The 23668-nt window shown below is 40.4% G+C and overlaps 1 protein-coding gene and 1 pseudogene across 4 annotated transcripts in view; both read right to left on the bottom strand.

Moving 5' to 3' along the window:
• Nucleotides 1-7228, bottom strand: part of LOC116630621 — a 19420-nt pseudogene extending 12192 nt beyond the window's left edge.
• A 1666-nt stretch (nt 7229-8894) lies between these two features.
• CTTNBP2 (cortactin binding protein 2) overlaps nt 8895-23668 on the bottom strand; it is a 150932-nt gene continuing 136158 nt past the window's right edge. For 2 of the 4 annotated variants that reach the window (XM_032401711.1, XM_032401709.1), the window contains exons 17-23: nt 23435-23613; nt 20712-20917; nt 19858-20043; nt 17245-17308; nt 15692-15824; nt 14509-14607; nt 8895-10508 (exon numbers count right to left, since the gene is read on the bottom strand). In XM_032401711.1, coding sequence (XP_032257602.1) covers nt 10311-10508; nt 14509-14607; nt 15692-15824; nt 17245-17308; nt 19858-20043; nt 20712-20917; nt 23435-23613 — 1065 coding nt within the window. In that variant the 3' untranslated portion in view covers nt 8895-10310. The remainder of the gene's footprint in view (nt 10509-14508; nt 14608-15691; nt 15825-17244; nt 17309-19857; nt 20044-20711; nt 20918-23434; nt 23614-23668) is intronic. The other 2 variants (XM_032401710.1, XM_032401712.1) reach the window with 2 other exon arrangements.

The following is a 23668-nucleotide window of genomic DNA, read 5'->3' as shown; positions in this document are numbered from 1 at the left end:
GTCCCAATAGTTCATTTTTGCCCTTGCTTCCCTTGCCTTTGGCGATGTTTCTAGGAAGAAGTTGCTGCGGCTGAGGTCGAAGAGGTTGCTGCCTGTGTTCTCCTTTAGGATTTTGATGGACTCCTGTCTCACATTGAGGTCTTTCAACCATTTGGAGTCTATTTTTGTGTGTGGTGTAAGGAAATGGTCCAGTTTCATTCTTCTGCATGTGGCTGTCCAATTTTCCCAACACCATTTGTTGAAGAGACTGTCTTTTTTCCATTGGACATTCTTTCCTGCTTTGTCAAAGATTAGTTGACCATAGAGTTGAGGGTCCATTTCTGGGCTCTCTATTCTGTTCCATTGATCTATGTGCCTGTTTTTGTGCCAGTACCATACTGTCTTGATGATTACAGCTTTGTAATAGGGCTTGAAGTCCGGAATTGTGATGCTGCCAGCTTTGCTTTTCTTTTTCAACATTCCTCTGGCTATTTGAGGTCTTTTCTGGTTCCATACAAATTTTAGAATTATTTGTTCCATTTCTTTGAAAAAAGTGGATGGTATTTTGATGGGGATTGCATTGAATGTGTAGATTGCTCTAGGTAGCATTGACATCTTCACAATATTTGTTCTTCCAATCCATGAGCATGGAACGTTTTTCCATTTCTTTGTGTCTTCCTCAATTTCTTTCATGAGTATTTTATAGTTTTCTGAGTACAGATCCTTTGCCTCTTTGGTTAGATTGATTCCTAGGTATCTTACGGTTTTGGGTGCAGTTGAAATTAAGGAGAATTGTTAGGAGTTAATTTCTCTTTCTTCTGGCTTGTTGTTGGTGTATAAGAATGCCACTGATTTCTGTGCATTGATTTTATATCCTGCCACTTTACTGAATTCCTGTATGAGTTCTAGCAGTTTTGGGGTGGAGTCTTTTGGGTTTTCCATATAAAGTATCATATCATCTGCAAACAGAGTTTGACTTCTTCTTTGCCGATTTGGATACCTTTTATTTATTTTTGTTGTCTGATTTCTGTGGCTAGGACTTCTAATACTATGTTGAATAGTAGTGGTGATAGTGGACATCCCTGCTATGTTCTTGACCTTAGGGGGAAAGCTCTCAGTTTTTCCCCATTGAGAATGATATTCACTGGGTTTTTCATAGATGCCTTTTATGATATTGATGTATGTGCCCTCTATGCCTATACTCTGAAGAGTTTTGATCAAGAAAGGATGCTGTACTTTGTCAAATCTTTTTCTGCATCTATTGAGAGGATCATATGGTTCTTGTTCTTTCTTTTATTAATGTATTGTATCACATTGATTGATTTGCAGATGTTGAACCAACCTTGCAGCCCAGGGATAAATCCCACTTGGTCGTGGTGAATAATCCTTTTAATGTACTGTTGGATCCTATTGGCTAGTATTTTGGTGAGAATTTTTGCATCTGTGTTCATCAAGGATATTGGTCTGTAATTCTCCTTTTTGATGGGGTCTTTGTCTGGTTTGGGGATCAAGGTAATGGTGGGCTCATAAAACGAGTTTGGAAGTTTTCCTTCCATTTCGATTTTTTGGAACAGTTTCAGAAGAATAGGTATTAGTTCTTCTTTAAATGTTTGGTAGAATTCCCCTGGGAAGACATCTGGCCGCGGGCTTTTATTTGTTGGGAGATTTTTGATTACTGCTTCAATTTCCTTAGTGGTTATAGGTCTGTTCAGGTTTTCTATTTCTTCCTGGTTCAGTTTTGGTAATTGATACATCTCTAGGAATGCATCCATTTCTTCCAGATTATCTAATTTGCAGGCATATAGTTGCTCATAATATGGTCTTATAATTGTATTTCTTTGGTGTTGGTTGTGATCTCTTCTCTTCCATTCATGATTTTGTTGATTTAGGTCATTTCTCTTTTCTTTTTGATAAGTCTGGCCACGGGTTTATCGATCTTGTTAATTGTTTCAATGAACCAGCTTATTGTTTTGTTGATCTGTTCTACTGTTCTTTTGGTTTCTATTTCATTGATTTCTGCTCTGATCTTTATTATTTCTCTTCTCCTGCTGGGTTTAGGCTTTATTTGCTGTTCTCTCTCCAGCTCCTTTAGGTGTAGGGTTAGCTTGTGTATTTGAGACCTTTCTTGTTTTTTGAGAAAGGCTTGTATTGCTATATACTTTCCTCTTAGGACTGCCTTTGCTGTATCCCAAAGATTTTGAACAGTTGTGTTTTCATTTTCATTTGTTTCCATGAATTTTTTTAATTCTTTAATTTCCTGGTTGACCCATTCATTCTTTAGTAGGATGCTCTTTAGCCTCCATGTATTTGAGTTCTTTCTGACTTTCCTCTTGTGATTGAGTTCTAGTTTCAAAGCATTGTGGTCTGAAAATATGCAGGGAATGATCCCACTCTTTTGGTACTGGTTGAGACCTGATTTGTGACCTAGGATGTGATCTATTCTGGAGAATGTTCCATGGGCACTAGAGAAGAATGTGTATTCTGTTGCTTTGGGATGGAATATTCTGAATATATCTGTGAAGTCCATTTGGTCCAGTGTGTCATTTAAAGTCTTTATTTCCTTGTTGATATTTTGCTTAGATGATCTGTCCATTTCAGCGAGAGGGGTGTTAAAGTCCCCCACTATTATTGTATTGTTGTCGATGTGTTTCTTTGCTTTTGTTATTAATTGCCTTATATAATTGGCTGCTCCCATGTTAGGGGCATAGATATTTACAATTGTTAGATCTTCTTGTTGGATAGACCCTTTAAGTAGGATATAGTGTCCTTCCTCATCTCTTATTACAGTCTTAGGTTTAAAATCTAATTTGTCTGATATAAGGATTGCCATCCCAGCTTTCTTTTGGTGTCCATTAGCATAGTAAATGGTTTTCCACCCCTTCACTTTCAATTCGGGGGTGTCTTTGGGTCTAAAATGAGTCTCTTGCAGACAGCATATCAATGGGTCTTGTTTTTTAATCCAATCTGATAGCCTGTGTCTTTTGATTGGGTCATTTAGCCATTTACATTCAGGGTAACTATTGAAAGATGTGAATTTCATGCCATTGTATTGCCTGTAAGGTGACTGTTACTGTATATTGTCTGTGTTCCTTTCTGGTCTATGTTGCTTTTAGGCTCTCTCTTTGCTTAGAGCACCCCCTTCAATACTTCTTGTAGGGCTGGTTTTGTGTTTGCAAATTCCTTTAGTTTTTGTTTGTCCTGGAAGCTTTTTATCTCTCCTTCTATTTTCAATGACAGCCTAGCTGGATATAGTATTCTTGGCTGCATATTTTTCTCATTTAGTGCTCTGAATATATCATGCCAGTCCTTTCTGGTCTGCCAGGTCTCTGTGGATAGGTCTGTTGCCAGTCTAATTTAGTTTCTACCATTGTAGGTTACATATCTCTTCTCCCGAGCTGCTTTCAGGATTTTCTCTTTGTCTCTGAGACTTGTAAGTTTTACTATTAGATGTCAGTGTGTTGACCTATTTTTACTGATTTTGAGAGGGGTTCTCTGTGCCTCCTGGATTTTGATGCCTGTTTCCTTCCCCAAATTAGGGAAGTTCTCTGCTATAATTTGCTCCAATATACCTTCTGCCCCTCTCTCTCTTTCTTCTTCTTCTGGGATCCCAATTATACTAATGTTGTTTCGTCTTATGGTATCGCTTATCTCTCGAATTCTGCCCTTGTGATCCAGTAGTTGTTTATCTCTCTTTTTCTCAGCTTCTTTATTTTCCATCATTTGGTCTTCTATATCGCTGATTCTCTCTTCTGCCTCATTTATCCTAGCAGTTAGAGCCCCCATTTTTTATTGTAACCTCATTAATAGCCTTTTTGATTTCAACTTGGTTAGATTTTAGTTCTTTTATTTCTCCAGAAAGGGTTTCTCTAATAACTTCCATGCTTTTTTCAAGCCCAGCTAGTATCTTTAAAATCATCATTCTGAACTCTAGATCCAACATCATACTAATGTCCGTATTGAGTAGGTCCCTGGCAGTCAGTACTGCCTCTTGTTCTTTTTGTTGAGGTGATTTTTTCCGTCTTGTCATTTTGTCCAGAGGAGAATAGATGAATGAGAGAACAAAATGCTAACAGGGTATCAACGTCCCCAGAAAATATACAGTAAACAAATCAGAAAAGACCTAAAACCAGGGGAAAAGAAAGGGAAAGAAAGAAAAAAGAAAAAGAAAAAAAAAGATAAAGATAAAAACAAACAAAAACAGAACAAAACAAAAAAAACAGAATATGATCAAATATGATCAGGCTGGTGCATAGATTGGCGCCACACACTAGATTTTGGGTGTATGTTGGTCTGTTAGAAGAAGGTGCCTCCCAAAATTTTAAAGAAAGAAAAACTTATATATGTACAAAAATAAGGGTTAATACGATGAAGGGATGGAATATGACTGTAAAGATGAAAATTATAAAAGATTTTATAAAAGGAATTGATAAGAAGTTGGTTGAAAAAAGAGAAGAGGATTTAAAAAAAAAAGAAAAAAAAAGGGAGAGAATGTGATCAGGCAGGAGACTAGAACAAAGCCATACACTAGAGATTTAGGGTATATTTTGATCTGTTAGAATAAACTGTATCTCAAAATTTTAAAGAGAGCAACTTATATATATATGCCAAAGATAAGGGTAACTACTATGAAGGGCTAGAATATGTCTCTAAAAATGAAAAATAAAAATGTTTTTTAAAAAAAGTGATTGATAAGATGTTGGTTGAGAAAGGGAAAAAGAAAAATTAAAAAAAAAAAAGTTAAAAAAAATTAACTTTGAAAGACTAAAGAATCATGGTAAAAAAGCCATGGATTCTATGTGCAGTATTCCCCTAGCGCTGGAGTTCTGCCGTTCTCATTGATCGGTAAACTTGGTCTTGGCTGGCTGTTCTCGCTGATCTTCTGGGGGAGGGGCCTGTTGCCGTGGTTCCCAAATGTCTTTGCCGGAGGCGGAATTGCCCTGTCCTTGCCGGTCCGGGCTAAGTAATCTGGTCAGGTTTGCTCTCGGGAGCTTTTGTTCCCTGCAAGCTTTCCGTACAGCTTTGGAGGCCGAGAGTGAAAATGGTGGCCTCCTAATCTCGGCCCCGGAGGAGCCGAGAACTCAGGGCCCCACTCCTCAGTGAGGGGACTGAGGAAAGTGTGACTGAGGAAAGTGACTCCAGAGAAAAGCAGTCACTCCCGTCTCCCCGGTCTCCGGCCGCACTCCATGCTCACCCGGCCTGTGACCGCGCGTTTCTATCTCTGGCACCCGACCCTGTGTGGAGTCTCCAAACCCAGCAGATCCCCACGGTGCGCTCCCGTGCCTCTCCTCCCCGGGGAGGAAGGGGAGTCTCCCCGGATCTGCTGCTTGTTGGGTCCCTGCTGGGACAGCAGTGGCCCGACTGTGCCGCAGATCACGGTTTATGGCAACCCCGAGCTGAGAGCCCGCGCCTGGGCTCCATCTCTGCAGCCGGCTTCCCTGCTCCGATACCTGGGAGCTCTGCCGCACTCAGGCACCCCCGGTCTTTCTGTGACCCCAAAGGTCCTGAGACCACACTGTCCCACGAGGGTTCCACCCCCCGCTTAGCCACTGGAGCGACGTCCCTCAGTGGAGCCGACTCTAAAAGTTCCGATTTTGTGCTCCACAGCTCTATCACTTGTCAGAAGCGGCCGACGGAGGCCCCCCTCCCCACCGTCTATCCTCCCGAATATCGCCTCGGATTCACTTCTCCGCACGTCCTACCTTCCAGAAAGTGGTCGCTCTTCTGTTCAGAGAGTTGTTGCTATTCTTTTCTTTGATCTCCTGTTGAGTTCGTAGGTGTTCAGAATGGTTTGATCCCTATCCAGTTGAATTCCTGAGACCAGACGAAATCCAGGTGTCCTACTCCTCCTCCATCTTGCTCCGCCCTCTGGTTCCTGTTTTGATTAATTGGTTATTTTTTAAAAAAATATTTATGTGACAGGGAGAGATAGTACAAGCAGGCAGAGCAGCAGGCAGAGGGAGAGGGAGAAGCAGGCTCCCCGCAGAGCAGGGAGCCTGATGCGGGACTCAATCCCAGGACCCTGGGATCATGACCGGAGCCGAAAGCAGACGCTTAACCAACTGAGCCACCCAGGCGCCCCTAATTGGTTATTTTTATTCCAATTTTATCTCCACTTTTGACTTGCTAGTTATACTTTTTAGTTTTTATTTTTTCTAGTTGGCAGTGTGCATATTTAACTTACTACCTTGTACCTTCGAATAATATTTTAATACTTCAGGGATAATGTAAGAACCTTAGCACAGTTACTTCCATTTCTTTCCTTCTGTCCCATCCCTGTGCTTTGTCATATATTTACTTCATTTATGTTATAAACTCCATTCATTGATTGCTACCTTTTTCCCTTTGAACAATTATCTTTTAGATAATTTAAAAATAAAAATTTTATTTCCCACATGTGTATCATTTCTAGCATTGCTCATTTTGGGGGGTAAGGTACATTTTGATCAGGAATCATCATTCATTTGAAAAACTTCCTTTGGTATTTCTTGAAGTGGAGAGCTGATGACAGCAAGTTTTTTTTGCATCTAAAAATACTTTGTCTTCAGTTTTGCCATAAAATTTAGTGTGTGTCAAAGGCTTAGATTGAAAAAGTAATGTAAGATATCCCAATACTTTTTTATATTGATTACTTTTTGAAATAATAATGTTTTGGATGTAGTGGCTAAATAAACGTTGTTATAATTTCACCTTTTAAAGTGTGGCTACTAGAAAGCTTAAAAATATGTATGTGGCTCACATTTTTGGCTAATATTACATTTTGGGGGGGGGCAGCACCAATCTCTCTAAACAGTCTTTTAAAAATATAAATAAATGCCTGACATTAGCTTAAAACTCTCCAGTGACTTCTCATTGTGCCACAGATTCTTACCAGAGCCTACACGAGAATCCAACCTCTGCCACACCATCCACCTTCATCCCTTTTAGTTCTTCTCTTGGCCAAATGTGTTTCAAGCCTCAGGCTCCTTCCTGTTACTTCCTTAGGACAGTTGCCAGTTCTGTAATCCCTGGCTTCTACCTCCCTAGATCCCTTTCTTCCTTCATGTGTCAGTAAATGTTAGGTCCATGAAGACCTTTCCTTGAACTAGTCTGCCCTAAAGTAATCCTTCCTCCATGACCTTTCCCAAGTGTGCTCTGTTACATCATTCTACTGATTTCCTTTACAGAATACACAGAGTATCAAGTTATGTTGTTTTGTTTATTTACTCACCATCTCACCCCAATAGGCTGTAAGCTCCAAGTTGAGCGGCATCCAGCACATCCTAACACTTTATCCCTAATCCCTAGCGCAGAATATTACTTTAATGAATGAATGAGGTCTGAAGCCACTCTGAACAAATGTAAACTTTTGAATTAGCTAAGGAGAAATATATTCTTGATTTTCTTGAAGTATAAGCCAAACCATTTTTATGGTATGGTGAGCTAATAACCCTTTTAAGGTATCAGACTATATGGGAACAACTAACAGGATTTCTGATTGTCTGTTGTGCTTTTCTTCCTGGGAATAAGGAAAAGCTCTAATATTTTTCCCCACTGAGGATACTGAAGCCTAGAGATATAAAGTGTCAGCTTTGTGGTCAGAATTTGAGGTCATGGCTCCTGATATTCAAGTGTTATCTTCACTATTAAAGCAGAATAATGTGTAACTGCGTATCTCTTCTCAATGTATTTCCATAGTCCCCTCTAATTAACACTCAACAGACATCTTAGTCTGCAACTAAACATATTTATAGTAAAAACCAAACTAACAAAGGATATCTGTTCACTGATTTACTTTTTTAATATTTGTGGGATGTTCTCTGAGAAAAATGATCTTGCAAAAGGGGTGGCATAGAATTCAGAAAGTACCATATAACTTCAGAGATTGACTTTGCTATAATGGGTCATAATTGTTCATAACAGGTGGCTAAGTCAGGTGATGGCTAGGGCTAGCCAACTGAACTTCAGTTATTAAGTATTAACTGAAAAGAAAAAATACTGCATTTTTGAAAATTCAACCTTGTCTCTCAAAATTGGCTACTTTTCGTAATCAGCTTTTGTGAAGTCTCTCCTTGTTTTCTCTTTTACATAAGCAACTGCAAAATAGTCTATTTTTTTGTTTTTTTAAGAATCTTTTTTAAAAGATACTTTTTAAAAAAATTTATTTAAGAGAGAGAATGAGTGGTGCCTGGATGGCTCAGTCGTTAAGCATCTGCCTTTGGCTCAGGTCATGATCCCAGGTCCTGGGATCAAGCCCCGCATCGGTCTTCCTGCTCAGCGGGAAAGCCTGCTTCTCCCTCTCCCACTCCCCCTGCTTGTGTTCCCTCTCTCGCTGTGTCTTTCTCTGTCAAATAAATAAATAAATAAATCTTAAAAAAAAAAAGAAAAAAAAAAGAGAGAGCATGAGACGGGGGAGGGTCAGAGGCAGAAGCAGGCTCCCCACTGAGCAGGGAGCCCGATGCAGGGCTCAATCCTGGGACTCCAGGATCATGACCTGAGCTGAGGGCAGTTGCTTAGCCAACTGAGCCACCCAGGTGCCCTAGAGTAGTCTATTTTGGAGACACCTTCAAGTTAACATAAAAAGAAAATGGAAATTGCTAATGTATTTTAGTTAATAATTTCCAATTACATGTCTCTTACTTGTTTCATACACTTGCAGCTCTATTATGAGCATCAGATTGTAAACTTATCATCAAAGACCTTCTTACCCCAAGCCACCCCCACCACTAGGCTCCCTTATATTGTATTGACTTTGAAAGATTTTTGGCCGTGACCTCACATCCCAGCCCGGCCCATTCATGTTTACATCTATGTCATAGAAACAAAGGCGTCACAAAATGTTTTTACTTTGATAGACACTAGGACATACTGACATTTTCCATTCTACTTCTAAAAATTGCTAGTTGTGACTCACTAAATTGATATAATGATCCATTAGATCTCTACCTGTATTTTGAAAGACCCCCAATCTAAATGCCTTCTTTAGACATCTTGCAGTCTGCCGTCCAATTCTTCCCTGCTAGAAAGATCTTCTCTGATTCATCCCTTGTGGCATAATCTTAAACACCCATTAAGATACTTGCAGATATTTTTCGTAAAGTTTAATATTGTATCCGTGTACATGTGTGTACTTCAATGTAAATAACCATTCTGGCCAAGAGAGGGCTTATAATACTCTTAGAAAAGTAAATCATTCTTGGTATAAAATCATACCTTTTGGGGGGTATTTATGAGAGAAATATATGTTTTGTTTACCGAACACCTAATTCTTAGAGCTCCACTTAAATGTTTTATTTAACACTTTCTAACAGGGGTGGGCCTTTCTGTGAACAGCTAGTGAAATACCAACAGGGAGAACACATTTTATAATTGAACACAAATCTCTGTTGCATGGATAAACTACTAAGAGCTATAAATAGAAACTACGGCAAAATTATCTCAGTAATTCAATATTTTATTGATGTCAAAGCATTTTAACTTTGAGTTGTATATGTCATTTCATTAGTAATTTTTGAAGAAACACTTCCAGAAAATATCAACTTTTATCAATCAGTTGTGCTACTAGAATTAAATCGAAGAGGGAGTTAACTAAATTAATTTATTGAAGCATTTGCAGTTATATTCACTTAGGTACAAAACTTTTGTAAGAAAGATAACACTTTTATTGCATTATATAATTTCATATTTTCTGGAGTCATAATGCAAACTCTGATAAGCATAAATATACATAATGCAACCAATCAGCAATGTAACCATTAAAAGATTTAAAATGTAAAACTAGAATTTAACAGGCAAAATACTTAATATGGCTTTTAATGGAAAGTAACTGTTTAGAAATGATTTGTTATTGCCCCATTCTAGTCATTCAAGTGAACATAAAGTTATCTCTATTTAAAAGCCAATGTTGTACATTTTATAACATGTACGCAATATGCTTCATGGACTTTCTTAAATATACAGATATATATATATATATATATATATATATAGATATACAGTACACTGACAGTTCTAATACCCCTGAACATGTTGATTAAAACTATTACAATATTTCTATTATAAAACTACTTGAAAAGTTGGCATCACCTCTTGGTATTGAAGTTCAATCCTACAGAATTGGAAAGAAAAAAAAAAAGCAACAAAATGTTGGTTATAAATACATTCTTTACAAAAAAAAATTGAATAGTGGTCCCGCACTCATACTTTATATTACAGTGAAAACATTGCCTTCATTTTAAGGTATTTACATCTTGTTGTCCTTGGTTTCTGTGTGAAATATATAGAAGTTGAGAGTGAGACTATTGTAGGCAGGCCTATTTGTTTAGTTTTCCTACTTGTTCATTTTTGTGGAAGTTTCAAATCTCTTCTTTTGAGTTGTTGTTGATTTCTATTTGCCTTGTATTTCTGCTGCTGCTTTTGGTGTTCTGGGAACACTGGGTGACTTTACTTCTAGGAACAGGAAGAAAAGACTTAACTCTTGAAACACCCAACTCAGTCTTTGATGGACTGTTGCTGCATTCGGCCGGTTGATGGCTGCTGAGAGGACTGACCCCCTGTGAGAGGAGAGAGCAGAACAGGGCTGTCACGTCTGACCTGGTGGCCACCCGCTAACCGCCGTCCTCACCTCCTGCTCTGTGTCTCTGCACCAGCATGGAGGAGAGTCTCCCTGAACACGGTTCTCCTGCAAAACCGAACAGCAGACTAGAGAGAGAAGAGGCTGAGTGATGAACTTCCTCCAGACCCACCACCTGATTTTCATTTAGGCTCTTCGTGGCCTCACAAGACTCCGTGAATCAAATGTCACAGTCTGGCAGCTTCCTGAAGTCCTGGTCCCGAAGGCATCACCAAACTGGATTAGTCAAAGCTACTGTCTCTGTAGGCAGCTCCTCAAATACCAACTCTCTCACTTTGGGTGAGTCACCTCACTTTTCTGCTTTCCTGGAAACCAGATATTAAACGCTCAGAAAGTATGCGTTGATGAACTAACTACAAGACTGGAGCACGGCTCTGGGTGTTTCCTCCAGAGCAGAAACCATCCGTGCTCTAACAGGGGCACTTCCCTCCTGCACAGCCACGGAGCTGGACGGCTGACGTGATTTGTCCCCGGTCTCGGAGGGAGGACGCTGGGCCGGACCTCGGGCTCTCAACTTTCACTCAAGGTGTTTGCCCTTAGAGTGTCTAACATTCTGCCAACCAACCAACGTGAAGGAAGGCTTCCTCTCTGAGCTGCTCCCCATGCCTCGTAAGCAGTTGATCCTGACTTTCTCTCCCTTAATACAACTAAACAGCAATGGAACCATTAAAAGATTTAAAATGTAAAACTAGAATTTAACAGGCAAAATAGTTAATGTGGCTTTTAAAGGAAAGTAACTGTGTGGATTCCCCCTGGCCTTTGAATTCTCCTGGGCATCTTCTTAAATCTGGAAAATGGGACTTAGGCCTGGGCCTAGTAAGACCAATCCCAACTTGTAATTTGTTCTAAAACACCAGGAAACTCAACACGTGAGGCACATTTAGAAGAAATGGCATATTTTGCTAAAGACAGCAGCTGGGTGATATATGGAATCTATGAGCAAGGGGAGGGAAACCTGTGTCAGGGCCCAGACAGAGAAAAGGTGATACATGGTCCACCCCATTGTCTGCATCATGAAAGTGGGGGGCAGTGTGCATCATTACGGTCTGAGACAGGAAATGCTGACATGAAGTAACAAGAAGCTTCCCTTGCAGTTAAACATGTGCTTGGGGTGTGGGGGTGTGAGGGTGTAACAGGAGGCCTGTGGAGAGCTGCTGGGAGTGTAAGAACAGGGCCAGTGACTGCTACACAGAGTGTGCTTGGGCAGCTAAGCACAGGTTGGAGGTGTTTTCCCTAAGGCTAGGAGGTACAAGAGCCTGGGGCTAGGAGAGTTCATGGTGTTTAATGCTTTCTGGGCTAGGACCCAAAAGTTCTATTAAACATATAAGGTTACTTATCAATGTTGTACATATTAAGCTCAAAGAAAACTACTAGTTTGCATAGAAAAGTGCTGTACCCAAATTAAGTTTTAAAGTAATATTGTTAAATTAGAGCAGTTCATTCAATACTGACTCACTGCTGGAAGCTAGGAGGATACTATAATCCCTGCTCTCTAGATGGGGAAGTTGGGGATGGGCTGGGGAGACAAGTAAAGGAAAACACTGTAGAGAAGATGGCGGTGAGATGGATCTTTGAGGAGGTAGAGGGCTGTGATAAGTGAACAGGGGAGAAAGGGTACAGACAGACAGGAAGGTGTAGAGGATGGTGTGGAAATAGTGGATTACATGTAAGTTACATAAAGCTCTATCAACCCCTCTAAAGATACATTTAGAAACAAAGGGGCTGGACAAAATGGAGGACCAGATCAAAGTCCAGGTGGCACCTCAAACCAATTACATCAGAACCTCGGGATGGAGGGAGCATGATCTGGGCACTGGGGTTTAAAAACAAATCCTCAAGTGGATTTCATTATGCAAAAATGAGAATTTTTGCTTTCGGGGGAGTCATTTGGTTTTCATGAGAAGAAAACCTATCCGTGTCTGTTGTATTAGTGATTTAAATATGTGCATTTGTTTTTAATTTAGAAGGCTAACCTGCCACCAGATTAATAAATCCCACTACATTCCCTTACTGTTGGAGCAGTAAAGAGTTCTGTTGTGACAAATGAGGATTGTCGAAAGTGATTTCAGCTAAGCCAGAGAGCTCTCACTTTAAAAGAATTACTTCCTGATAACAGAAGGAACCGGGCATCTAACCAAGAACTGCGAGCTGAATTTATCAGAAGGATAGAAAAGAAATGAGCCTGCCAAGCTTTCAGAAGGCTGTCCAATGTGTTACTTTGCCCTCTGCTGGCAGGTTCTGAAAAAAACACCTCCTCGCCCTTGAGGGGTAGCCCCTCCACCTGTGTTCAGTGTGCGGAGGAGGAGCTGTTCTAATACCCACCTCAACTCAACCCCGTAAGAGCCCAGAGTGTATACGAGGACACATGTTTTTAAAGGTCTCTCTTAAAACCAAGCTGTCCTGAGTTGCCCTGAGCGTATCCCACTTTCAGTACTATTTTTTGTGGACAGTACCTTATTGTAGCAACCAATAAGGTCCTGTGACAGAGAAATAGGGGTACAAAAACCTTGCCTCCATGAGGCATTTAAACAATGGCAGCTGGTCACGACCGGTAAACATTTTTATATAGGAAAGTGACTTGGCCCTTGGAGAAACAGGTTCATGGTTTTTCTTCCCAGACTTTCCTGGTCTTTGCATGGACTGACTATTCTACAAGGAACCCTAAAGAGTGGTCCCGGAGGCCCAAGAAATGTGTTCAGGAGGGACAGCTCCTGACCAAAATGTCTTCCAGCCAGAATTCACAATTCTCCAAATTATGTTTTTGCTGTGCTTTCTAAACAGTTCCCAACTGGAGAGAGGGTGGGGGAGGCAGACATGATAATAGCAAGCCAGAAAGGTCTTGTCTTGCTCTTCTTCACAGATCATCATGTTATGTATTTTTTATTTGGGACCTCAGCCTTGCCAATGCTTCCCCCCTTCTTCCCCCAAAACCTACAGCTCACGTGTAACTAATTGGGACTGGAACCTCATGAAGCAGTGGGACAGCAGAGGCTGTGGTGAGCAGATGATGAATAATTTAATAGTCTCACCATGCTCACTTTCTAATCCTTCTCTCTGCAAACCCCCCCCACCCCCCAGGTCTTCATCAGCCGCCGCGGGAGGGGACGAGAACAGGATGTGAGCCACACTCCACGTGATGTGGTGAACAAACCACCTCTTACTAACGGCCTCTATGAAATCTGCCTTCTCACAAAATAACTACTGGGTAAGAAGTAGTTTTATTGCGTGTGTTCACCCAGGAGTACCATGCTGGGCCATCTCTGGGCTTTTATTAACCATAGTCCTCACTCTGCCACTTACCATCCTGCCTTGTTTTCAAAGGAAAGCCTCTCACTGAAGCCAATGCGCATTATGGCAAGTTTAAAAAAAAAAAGTCCTTTTCAGTTCAGTTTCTTAAGTTTTTTTATTTAATTGATAGAGCACAAGCCGGGGGAGCAGCAGGGAGAGGGAAAAGCAGACTCCTGACGCGGGGCTCCAGCCCAGGACCCTGGGATCATGTCCTGAGCCGAAGGCAGATGCTTAACTGACTGAGCCCCCCAGGCGCCCCCTAAAAAGGACTTTTTTTTTTCAGGTGTGATAGATCTTTCTTTACATTATTTAGCCTGTTGCAATTCTAAAATGCAGGAAACCTTAAATGTTCTCAGATGAATACATTTTAAAATAGAAGAACCAAGACAGAAGTCTCATTATATATACTTTTAACACACACAATGCTTTTCTACATCATTCTTTCAAGCTATTATCTATAAACAGTGATCTTTCTAACCCTGATTAACTACTGAACACTTACTTTTACTCTACTTCTCTTTTCACAGCTGTGGTTGAAAAAGAATTCTGTGATTCACACTGAAAGAAGATTTGGGAAGTCCATTCCACAGCAATCCTTTTTTGTCTCATTTTGCAGGGAAATGGGCACTTACCTTCGGTGACACTGGCATTCTTGGATTAACAGTTGCTGAAAAGGCAGGGTTGTTTCCTGAACTATCAAACCTCCTTAAATCATCCCTGGAATCAGCAATCTGGAAAAGAGACCATTTATCAAGTCATAGGTACACACTCAAGGCATAACTTAAATTCACTATAGAAAATCTGTATTTTCTATATGTGTTACCTTCTTCTCTGACCCTCAGGAGCTCTATGAACATACCCTCAAGGCCTATACTGTTCACAACAAAGACTCCAAGCCTTTAAGTGAAACTACCAGAAAATACATGAGAAACAGGTCTTCCTTCCTTAGAGATTATTTTAAAAAAAGTCAAAAGAAGGTGACCAGATGATGAGCCCTATAGAAAAAAAAAATCTGTCCTGGCAAAATTGTAGGATTTTAATCATTACCTATTTTTCCAGTGGGTAACTATTTCAGCTCATTTCCAGCAAGGTAAAATCAGACTGTCAATTTGACTTTGTCCCAGAGATTTGGATTGTTCAGATGTAAGAGTTAAGAGCCTTTCGGTGGAACCTCACATTATAACTACCTTCTTATCCTCCCTTTCAAGTACAAGGCCTTTATCAAGGAAGCCTGGTTCAATTTGCTGCAGCTAACAGAGTGCCAAAACAAGGTGAACTTGAAGCTGTTGACGCTGCCTTTGAGATTTTTGGGTCACTGATTTCTATATATGGATCTCAATTTTCACGGCTTAAAAGGTTATGACCATATGCATTACAGAGGCCAAATTTTCTTGTAAGGAAGGTTGTGGCTTTTCCTCTGTCTATAACATGAGTCTGCTGTGATGCTCTCTTATTGATAGGTGACTTGTATACCAACATTAGAAAAACAAAAAGGAAGAAAAGCCTAGGGGAACAGTGATGCCTGAATGCGTTGGGTGTGATTTGTGCTAATGCAATCAACATGCAATTTTAACCTCAGGTCTTTCAGAGGAGTTTTGAAAAGCAAGCTGTACTGAATAGAACTCCTTTTTATATAAAAGATAGTTTGGAAGAAAGGGCTGTTCTAAGCAAGGTAAAGAGGATTTGATTTGGAGCATTAACCATACTATTCAATCAGGAATTTCTTTCAGGGAACGGGCGTTATGATGTGGCTCTAAAGAATCTCTTTCCTGTCGGGGGAGCCAATCCATGTCCTCCCCGCTTTGTACTGCTTACCTTGCTTATATCAGATTCAGATTTGCTGGAGCACATACTCTGAAGTTCCTTGACAAGGTCTGCTTCATCATCTGAACCCAGAGACAGTCTTTGTTCCAAATTCAATGTCAATGATAAATCGTTCTCTAAAGACCTAATACAAAGTTCAGAAAAGAGTTTTTCAAAGTGGGAACCACAATCCAGTTTTGGGGAGTTGGGATGGGGTAGGAAAAGTTTCTAAATATCCTTTAAAAGAGTCTGAAATGTCACTTGATGGCACAGTTTGGCAACTCCCACTCAAAATTTTATTCACCGAGAAATCTACTTGGTTTAGAACATTCCAGTCCTCTTTTCTTCCCTTTCTCCAAGCCTAGATGAAACTTAAGACATGAAATACTGGGGAAGCAGAGGGACAGTCTGATACCCTGGAACAACTATAAATTTCTAACGTGGCTCTACCACTTACTAGCAACATGGCCACAGGTTGTATTTTCTTTTTTTCGCTTCCCTTAACACTTCAGTTTCTGGGTTATCTACATGATAGAGTTACTGGGGAAATTACATAGGCTGCTGTACATAACGGATTCAGCAGTGTGCCTGGCAGAGAGGCGCATGTGTTACGGTTTCCTTTATCCATCTTCTCTCTCTTTGCAATTCCCCCGTCTGTAATTCTGTGAACTTGGTTCTAAATGTTACCTGTCAAGTGACAGGACACACAATTTATTGAGTTACAATGGAGAGCTATTTACACACTGCCCAAACATTTCCATGATTAACCAAATCATCTTTGGTACCTCAAAATTTGTAAGCTAAAATAATTCCCTAGGAGCAACGTAAGAAAAAGTGATCATTTTAAAACATCAGTCATCTAAAGCCTGTTTATCATGTCTTTATGTCAAAAGCATTAATGATCAAGTTTGATAAAAAAGCCATTAATATTTCTAACCTTTCCAACAAACTACAAGCAAAAAAGGCTTTATGTTAAGTTATATTGAGCTTAAAGAACATGTTTTTTAGTTTTCATGTGAAGGTGAGAATATGCCATCCCAAAATGTGTCACTTTGGCTGGTGGGTTATTTTGATCTGAAGTCAATCAAGACCCAGCTGACTCAAGGAAAACTTAACCTAAAAGAATTTAGAATTTAGAAAGAGCTACTACCAGAGCTAAGGTTTTTATCTGAAATACCCCTGTCTGGCAGGGCAAGCATCTGCTCTTATCCTGTGATTCACCCCCCTTCCCCTCAAAGCCCCAGGCCCCTATACCATTCCTTAGCTGAGGATGACAATATAACCCTCAACTGCCTGATGTGGCCCTGAGTCTCCTATCTTTGGGGCTCCCAGACATAGGAAATTAAATTCATTTTTCTCCTGGTAATCTGTCTTATATCAATTTGATCATTAGACCAAAGAACCTACAAGAGAAAATTTTCCTACCATTACACATTCATTCGTTAGATTTCAGTTTAATACTAGCATTTGAATGACCTCTATTTTTTAAAAATATATTAATAGCATTATAGATGTACAAATAATGAAAACATGTATTGTTTGCTGCAAGTTAAAGGGAAACTTACTTTTGTTTTGACAGAGAGGCATTCCTGTTATAATTCAGCTGAGATACAGCTTTAATTTTGATACCTGTTTAAAGAAAAATGTAATCATTTTCAATAGAATCAATCATTGTCCCTGTGCATCTTGAACTCTGTATTTAAAAGAAACAGACTATGGGGACGCCTGGGTGGCTCAGTCGTTAAGCATCTGCCTTTGGCTCAGGTCGCGGTCCCAGGGTCCTGGGATCGAGCCCCGCATCGGGCTCCCTGCTCGGCGGGAAGCCTGCTTCTCCCTCTCCCACTCCCCCTGCTTGTGTTCCCTCTCTCGCTGTGCTTCTCTCTCTGTCAAATAAATAAATAAAATCTTTAAAAAAAAAAAAAATAAATATAAAAGAAACAGACTATGGACTCTGTTCTTTGATACTGTTTTTGGATTGAATCCATCTCTTGAGGCATTTCTCCTCAGGGAAGTAGCTCTGGATGGAGTTTCCTGCATAGGATTGCTTTTATAAATGAATGGCCCCTCTCCTAAAATTGTAGGACTGTTGCTAGCACAAATTATCTCTAAAGAATGATTTTGAAAAGTTGAATATATCCTCATGAAGAGGTCATCAGAGACAATCTCTATACTAGTTGCTTTGCCCATACTTTTGTCGTCATTGTCAGAAAGGGTGGCTATCAGATTTCCCTAATTACCATATAGGTGCCTAGGCTTGGTCCCCGTCTCCTGAAGCCTGTGACCTGACATCATAGCTTTTCTGTTTTACATCAGGAGAAAAAGAGGCTGTGTCTTTACCAAACTTTATAATCACCCATCGTTATCTGTGTAGAATGCAAAGTGGTTTCTATTTTGATAAACAATGGCGTCAGAAAAACCAATAGCAACCCAAACATTGTAATATCAAATGGAACTATTGGGAAAAAAATTTACCAATATAAAAAATGAAATATCCCAGTTACGCACAATTCTATTAATCTTTTGAATACGGTTTCATATTTCTAAGAGTATAACATTTGATATATCAAATATTAAAACATAAAATTATAAATTTTATACTTATATTCAATAATTTAACTTTTTAATATTTTACATAATCGTTTTCTGAGTTTGACTTAATACTGTTTTAAATTCATATGCACTTTATTGATTTTGTTTGTCCACTCTAAAGTATACACTGACAATGCTTATTGTTTAGTTATTTGGCTCAAGCCAGAGGCTGGTCTTAAACCCTACAGAAATTGTAATAAACTTGGAAATGATAGTGAAGAGCCTGGGTGGGTGTCCTGTTATTTGAGTGCTTATGGATTATTCCATGTACCATGGGATTAGAGTGGCATGGATGGAGGAAACAGCATAGGACTCGCAAGAAACAAAAACATGGGTTGCAGAGCCCCGTGATAGGGACAGACAGCCAAAGGTTTCCGAACCTCAGTTTTGTTACCTGGAAATGGAGAAGATAATCCTCATCTTAGAGCTCTTTTGCACTACATATAGGGATAGACAAGTGGAAGGTACAATCCTTGCTCCAGAGGTCATCTCAGCAGTCTCTATGCCTTAGGAGGGGGCTGATGTCTAATGACTTTACTCCCTGAATCAAACACTCTAACTCTGGGAAGTAATGGCAAGCTCTTAAAATCAGAATATATCATATTATAGATACACAGCAATCACCTTAAAAAAGTATAAGGAAACTCTCATTCAGTGACTTTACATTCAGTCATTAAAAAAAAAAAGTCACAGTTTATGGACACATGCATGGGGTAATTACAAAACTTCAGCATGTATTAATATTAATACATGCTGTATTTTGCTGATTTTTAAGTATGAAAACATTAATGAACACAGGCAATTTTTCATGTTTCAAAATTTTAGGCATATTCTCTCTTTTTAGCAACTCTACTATAAAATGGGCATGATATTATACATAACAGAATATGTTGGGGGTGGGAGGGGCTCCCCAAATTACATATATGAGAAATGCACAATGCATATGAGGTTGGAACATCTTTTCATTCTTACTCAAATATGGATTTCCTTCAGGAAAGTCAATTCGTATGATTACTGATTACCCTATTGCCAAAGCCAAAAGGAATAGGTCTAACACCAGAGATAAATGTTTTAGCCTGTTTGAATAAAAACTTATTCTTTTTTTATAGAGGATATTCCATTATATTGAATCTTTTTAATAATTTAGGAGAACATAAACCCTAAGAGGGCAGGAATTTTTGTGTTTGCTCTCTTTCCAGTGTGTAGACTAGAAGCTGACACAATATAGGAGAAAGAAATGTGTAAAACTGATTGATTCACGAAGGCCTTAAACTGGTATGAAATGTATCTCTATACATACTTTAAAAAATTTAAGGTTGGCTCAGAGATGACACAGAAAAGGAGAAAACTTGGCCTAAGTACAACTGTTGTATTACATAGATTGAATGGTGGATGCCACAAACAAACAATTATTTCCTCCCAGATATTTTTGGAAATGTACCTACTACCCCCTGTTCATTCCCTGAGAATATGCATTGAAAACCTCAACTTTGTTGAATGCATAGTGAGAAAAGTAAAAGCACACTCACACTCCGAAAGCAGAGCCGGAGTGCCCACGTGCCTCCAGGCAGCATGGCCACCTCACTTACCTTCCTCACTCAGGCCCGGCTTACTCCTGGACGGAGGAGAGAAGCGGCCAGACTTCTTGCGAGGACTGGTGCTCACTTTTCTCCAGGCACCACTCTCTCCTTTCTTTTTGCTACAACTGTTGTAACTTGAGACTATAGATAATGGGAAACCTCCTCCTTTGAAATCAGCTGTGTGCTGGTCCAGCTCTGAAACAACACAAATCATGTTTTCCCAAAAAGAAGGCAGTGAGCCTGCGTTTCATAGTCAAGTAAAATATAACAATTGCAGTTCTCCAAGAAATATTCTTCGAAATCATGGCTGTGCTTAATACCCAAGCAGGGATGTTGTGACCCAGCAAATTTTACTTGGAGATCTGGAATTACTGAGCCAATAATTTAGAGAGTTCTCATATGATCTTACTTCTGTGTGGAATTTAAGAAACAAAACAGAGGATCATAGGGGAAGAGAGGAAAAAATAAAAGATGAAATCAGACAAACCATAAGAGACTCTTAATCATAGGAAACAAACAGAGTTGCTGGAGGGCAAGGAGGTGGGGGTCACTGGGTGATGGACATTAAGGAGGGCATTTGATGTCATGAGCACTGGGTGTTACGTAAGACTGATGAATCACTGAACTCTACATCTGAAACTAATAATACATTATTTGTTAATTGAATTCAAATAAAATTTTTAGGAGGGAAGACTAAAAAAATTTTTTAAAAGTTCTGGGACAGTGGTGTCAAATGTACATTAAGGTCGAGATAATTTCTTTACTTCCGAAGAGAGAAAGAAGAGCTCCCTTATAATGAATCCAAACAAATATTATGTAAGAGTGAATTTCCTCCCCTCCCCTCCCAGCACCAACCTGCATACCTGCTCTCTGGAGGGGACAGCCATGCAGCACGGCTTTATTGAGCAAGATGCTGAGAGCAGCTTTAACCACAGCCTGCTGTCCTTGGCTCGGGTGGTTTCGAGCAGTTATCAGCCCCAGGCCCGGCTGTCTTCTCACGGAGGCTCTTGACAATATTGCTTCTTGAACTCTGGGTGCAATGATAGCATTCCACAGCTTAGCCATCCACCTTGCAAGAGAAGGGCAGTTGGCAGTGAGATCTGGTCACAGATTACACACCACACCACGAAGGACGGGTTTGAAGAGCATGGAAAAAAACATTAAGTATTTCTACAGATATGCTAATTTTCCTAGGTGGTTTTGAAATAAGTGAAATTGGGGCACCTGGGTGGCTCAGTCAGTCAGGCGGCTGCCTTTGGCTCAGGTGGTGATCCCTGGGTCTCAGGATCGAGCCCTGCATCAGGCTCCCTGCTCAGCAGGGAGTTTGCCTTTCCTTTTCCCTCTCCCTCTGCTGCTCCCCCTGCTTGTACTCTCTCTTTCAAATAAATTATTTTTTAAAAAAGTGAAATTATCCAATATCAAAGATATTTGACTTTGCCTCAAAAATACAATGTTTTGCAAATGACAGTGTTCACATGTCTCTTTCCTTTTACCTTCTAAGATCACTGAGAGCAGGAATCAATGCTTAAGTGTGTGTTGAATGAATGCATAAATAAAATACATGGAAGGGAAAGTAAATTTGCAGGCGGAAGTCTAGAAAAAAGATTTCCTGGAAATCGATGTCTAAATAGCTTAAACTTATTTGCCATATGTCCTTAATAAGATACATATATTTTAATATTTCTGAAATTGGGGTAGATCTTGTACTAAGTGGCAAATTAAATCTCTCCACCCCAAGGCAAAGGCTCAGTGTTTGCACGTGGGTGGGCTTAGCTCTGGAGAGCGGGGATGGGGTCACCAGCTGTCTCCCCAGGTGGACTCTTTGTAGTAATAGCTGTAGCAGTGGGACTTTACCCAAGGTTGGGGCATCCAACAGCAATTGCAATTCCTTTGTTGCAACATTAAAAAAACACTTGTTTCAAGGCTGTAGAAGCTAAACCACATCTCCCAGTATAATGAAGTTTTCAAAGCTATTAGATATTGGCGTAAGCCTTTCAAGACTTAAAACTTTTGCCCAGGTATCAAGCATCTGTATATTAAGCTTCTCTGTTAATGTCTAATGATATGTAATTCAAGAGAAAAAAAAAACTGTAAGAGCGGAATAAAGACAAAAATCTGGTGTTCTGTACCATGTGTCAGACCTGCGCAAGCACTCCTAAAGGTATTAAGGGGTAAAGATGGTAAGCTTTGGTTTAAAAAAAAAGTAGCTCTTCCTAAACACAGCTGTTGGGAGACAATCCTCCATGGCACGTCTGCACATCGAGTGTCCACTTCTTGGCTCTCTTTTCAAGGATGTTAGTTAGTAATGCAAACAGCCTTGGAAGAGAGAGACAATGTCTCCTTCTGGAGAAGGCAGATTTGTTTTCCTTACTAGGATAATGAAAGTGGTACTTCCTTCCAGGGCAAAAGGTGGGCAGGTTTGCCAGCAGCCCCCTTTAGGAGCCTGGGGGATTCTCAAGCTCCGAGTTCGGCAGCTGGGATCCATGGGCCACTGTCCGTCACCCCCCCCGGGGCCTGAGGCGCAGGGAGAGCCACTGCGTGGGTGAGGCACAGGCTGGGGCTGCGCTCAGGGCTGGAGTCCTCAGCTTCTGACCCGGCGTCACGCGCTTGCGGCAGCCGAACTTGCTAGCTTGCAAGGAGCGTTTGCATCTCACAGCAGAGTCCCTGTAGTTGTTGGCAATGATAGGCAAGGCCCAGATTAGCTCCTAAGAATCTTGAGACTCTGGATGTGAAGAAGGCTTAAAGTTAATTGTAATACTGATGAAAAAAGAGGTGATTACATGAATAAATATATTTCTGCTCTTCAGCAAGAAAACGCTATATACATTTTATTATTGTAATTCTTCCTTTCCCCCAATTAGCTGTTTTGAAATTGACCATTTGTTACAATAGAGAAGATAGATTATTTGTATGCCCTGCTTTCCAAAATGGATTTCTGCCCAGGATGCCAGAAAGTACAGAATCGATGCTAACAGTTAATCACAGAACCTTACTAAGCTGGATGGTGATACATTTCTTCCTCTTGATTTTCTATTTCATTAACTTTATTGTTAATATGTCTATTCTCATAAGCTGTTACAAAGGAAAACATAGTATTTAAGTATCATTAATAAAGGAGGAAGCTTTTTCTTTTTCTTTTTTTGAGAGAGAGAGAGAGAAAGAGAGTGGGGGGAGGGGCAGAGGGAAAAAGAATCTTAAGCAGGCTCCACGCCCAGCACACGGGGTTCGAGCTCATGACCCGAGCTGAAATCAAGAGTTGGACACTTAACCAACTGAGACATCCAGGCGCCCCAAGGAGGAAGCTTTTTAATTCATCAACAGAATGTAAGCTTCCGTTTTTGGTTATAAGATCCTCGATGAATTTCTCATGTAGGCCTTTCCCAGGAGACACCGCACTGTATGTTGAACAGGACTTTGAGGAGACTTTTGTAACAACTGGAAACTGCTACTTACTAGTTCTCAGTAAAAAGTTTCCTTAGGAGCTACTTAGCAACAGATGAGTCACGGTCGTCCTCGGATGGGAAGTGCAGAGCTCCTCGGCCATGGCTCTATTTTAAATAGGTAAGTAAGGAGAAATAACACTTACTTCACTGTCGCTTGGGCATGTCCTGGGACTACAGGACAAGACAGGAAATACTTTGGCCCGAGAAGTGCTTCAGGTGTGCCCAAGCGGGCCAGGCAGGAGTTGAGCTGGCGCCAGACGGCCAGGGCCCAGTCGACGGTCTTGCACACGGGATCACAGGGGGAGGGCACCTGACCTCTGAACTACAGAGACAGAGAGGCCGGACGTGGGGCTTGGCTTAGAACAGTGCTTCTTTTA

Source organism: Phoca vitulina, unplaced genomic scaffold (genome assembly GCF_004348235.1).
Source record: "Phoca vitulina isolate PV1807 unplaced genomic scaffold, GSC_HSeal_1.0 scaffold4, whole genome shotgun sequence".
NCBI classification, from domain to species: domain Eukaryota; kingdom Metazoa; phylum Chordata; class Mammalia; order Carnivora; family Phocidae; genus Phoca; species Phoca vitulina.
This window is presented reverse-complemented; position numbering and strand designations above follow the sequence as displayed.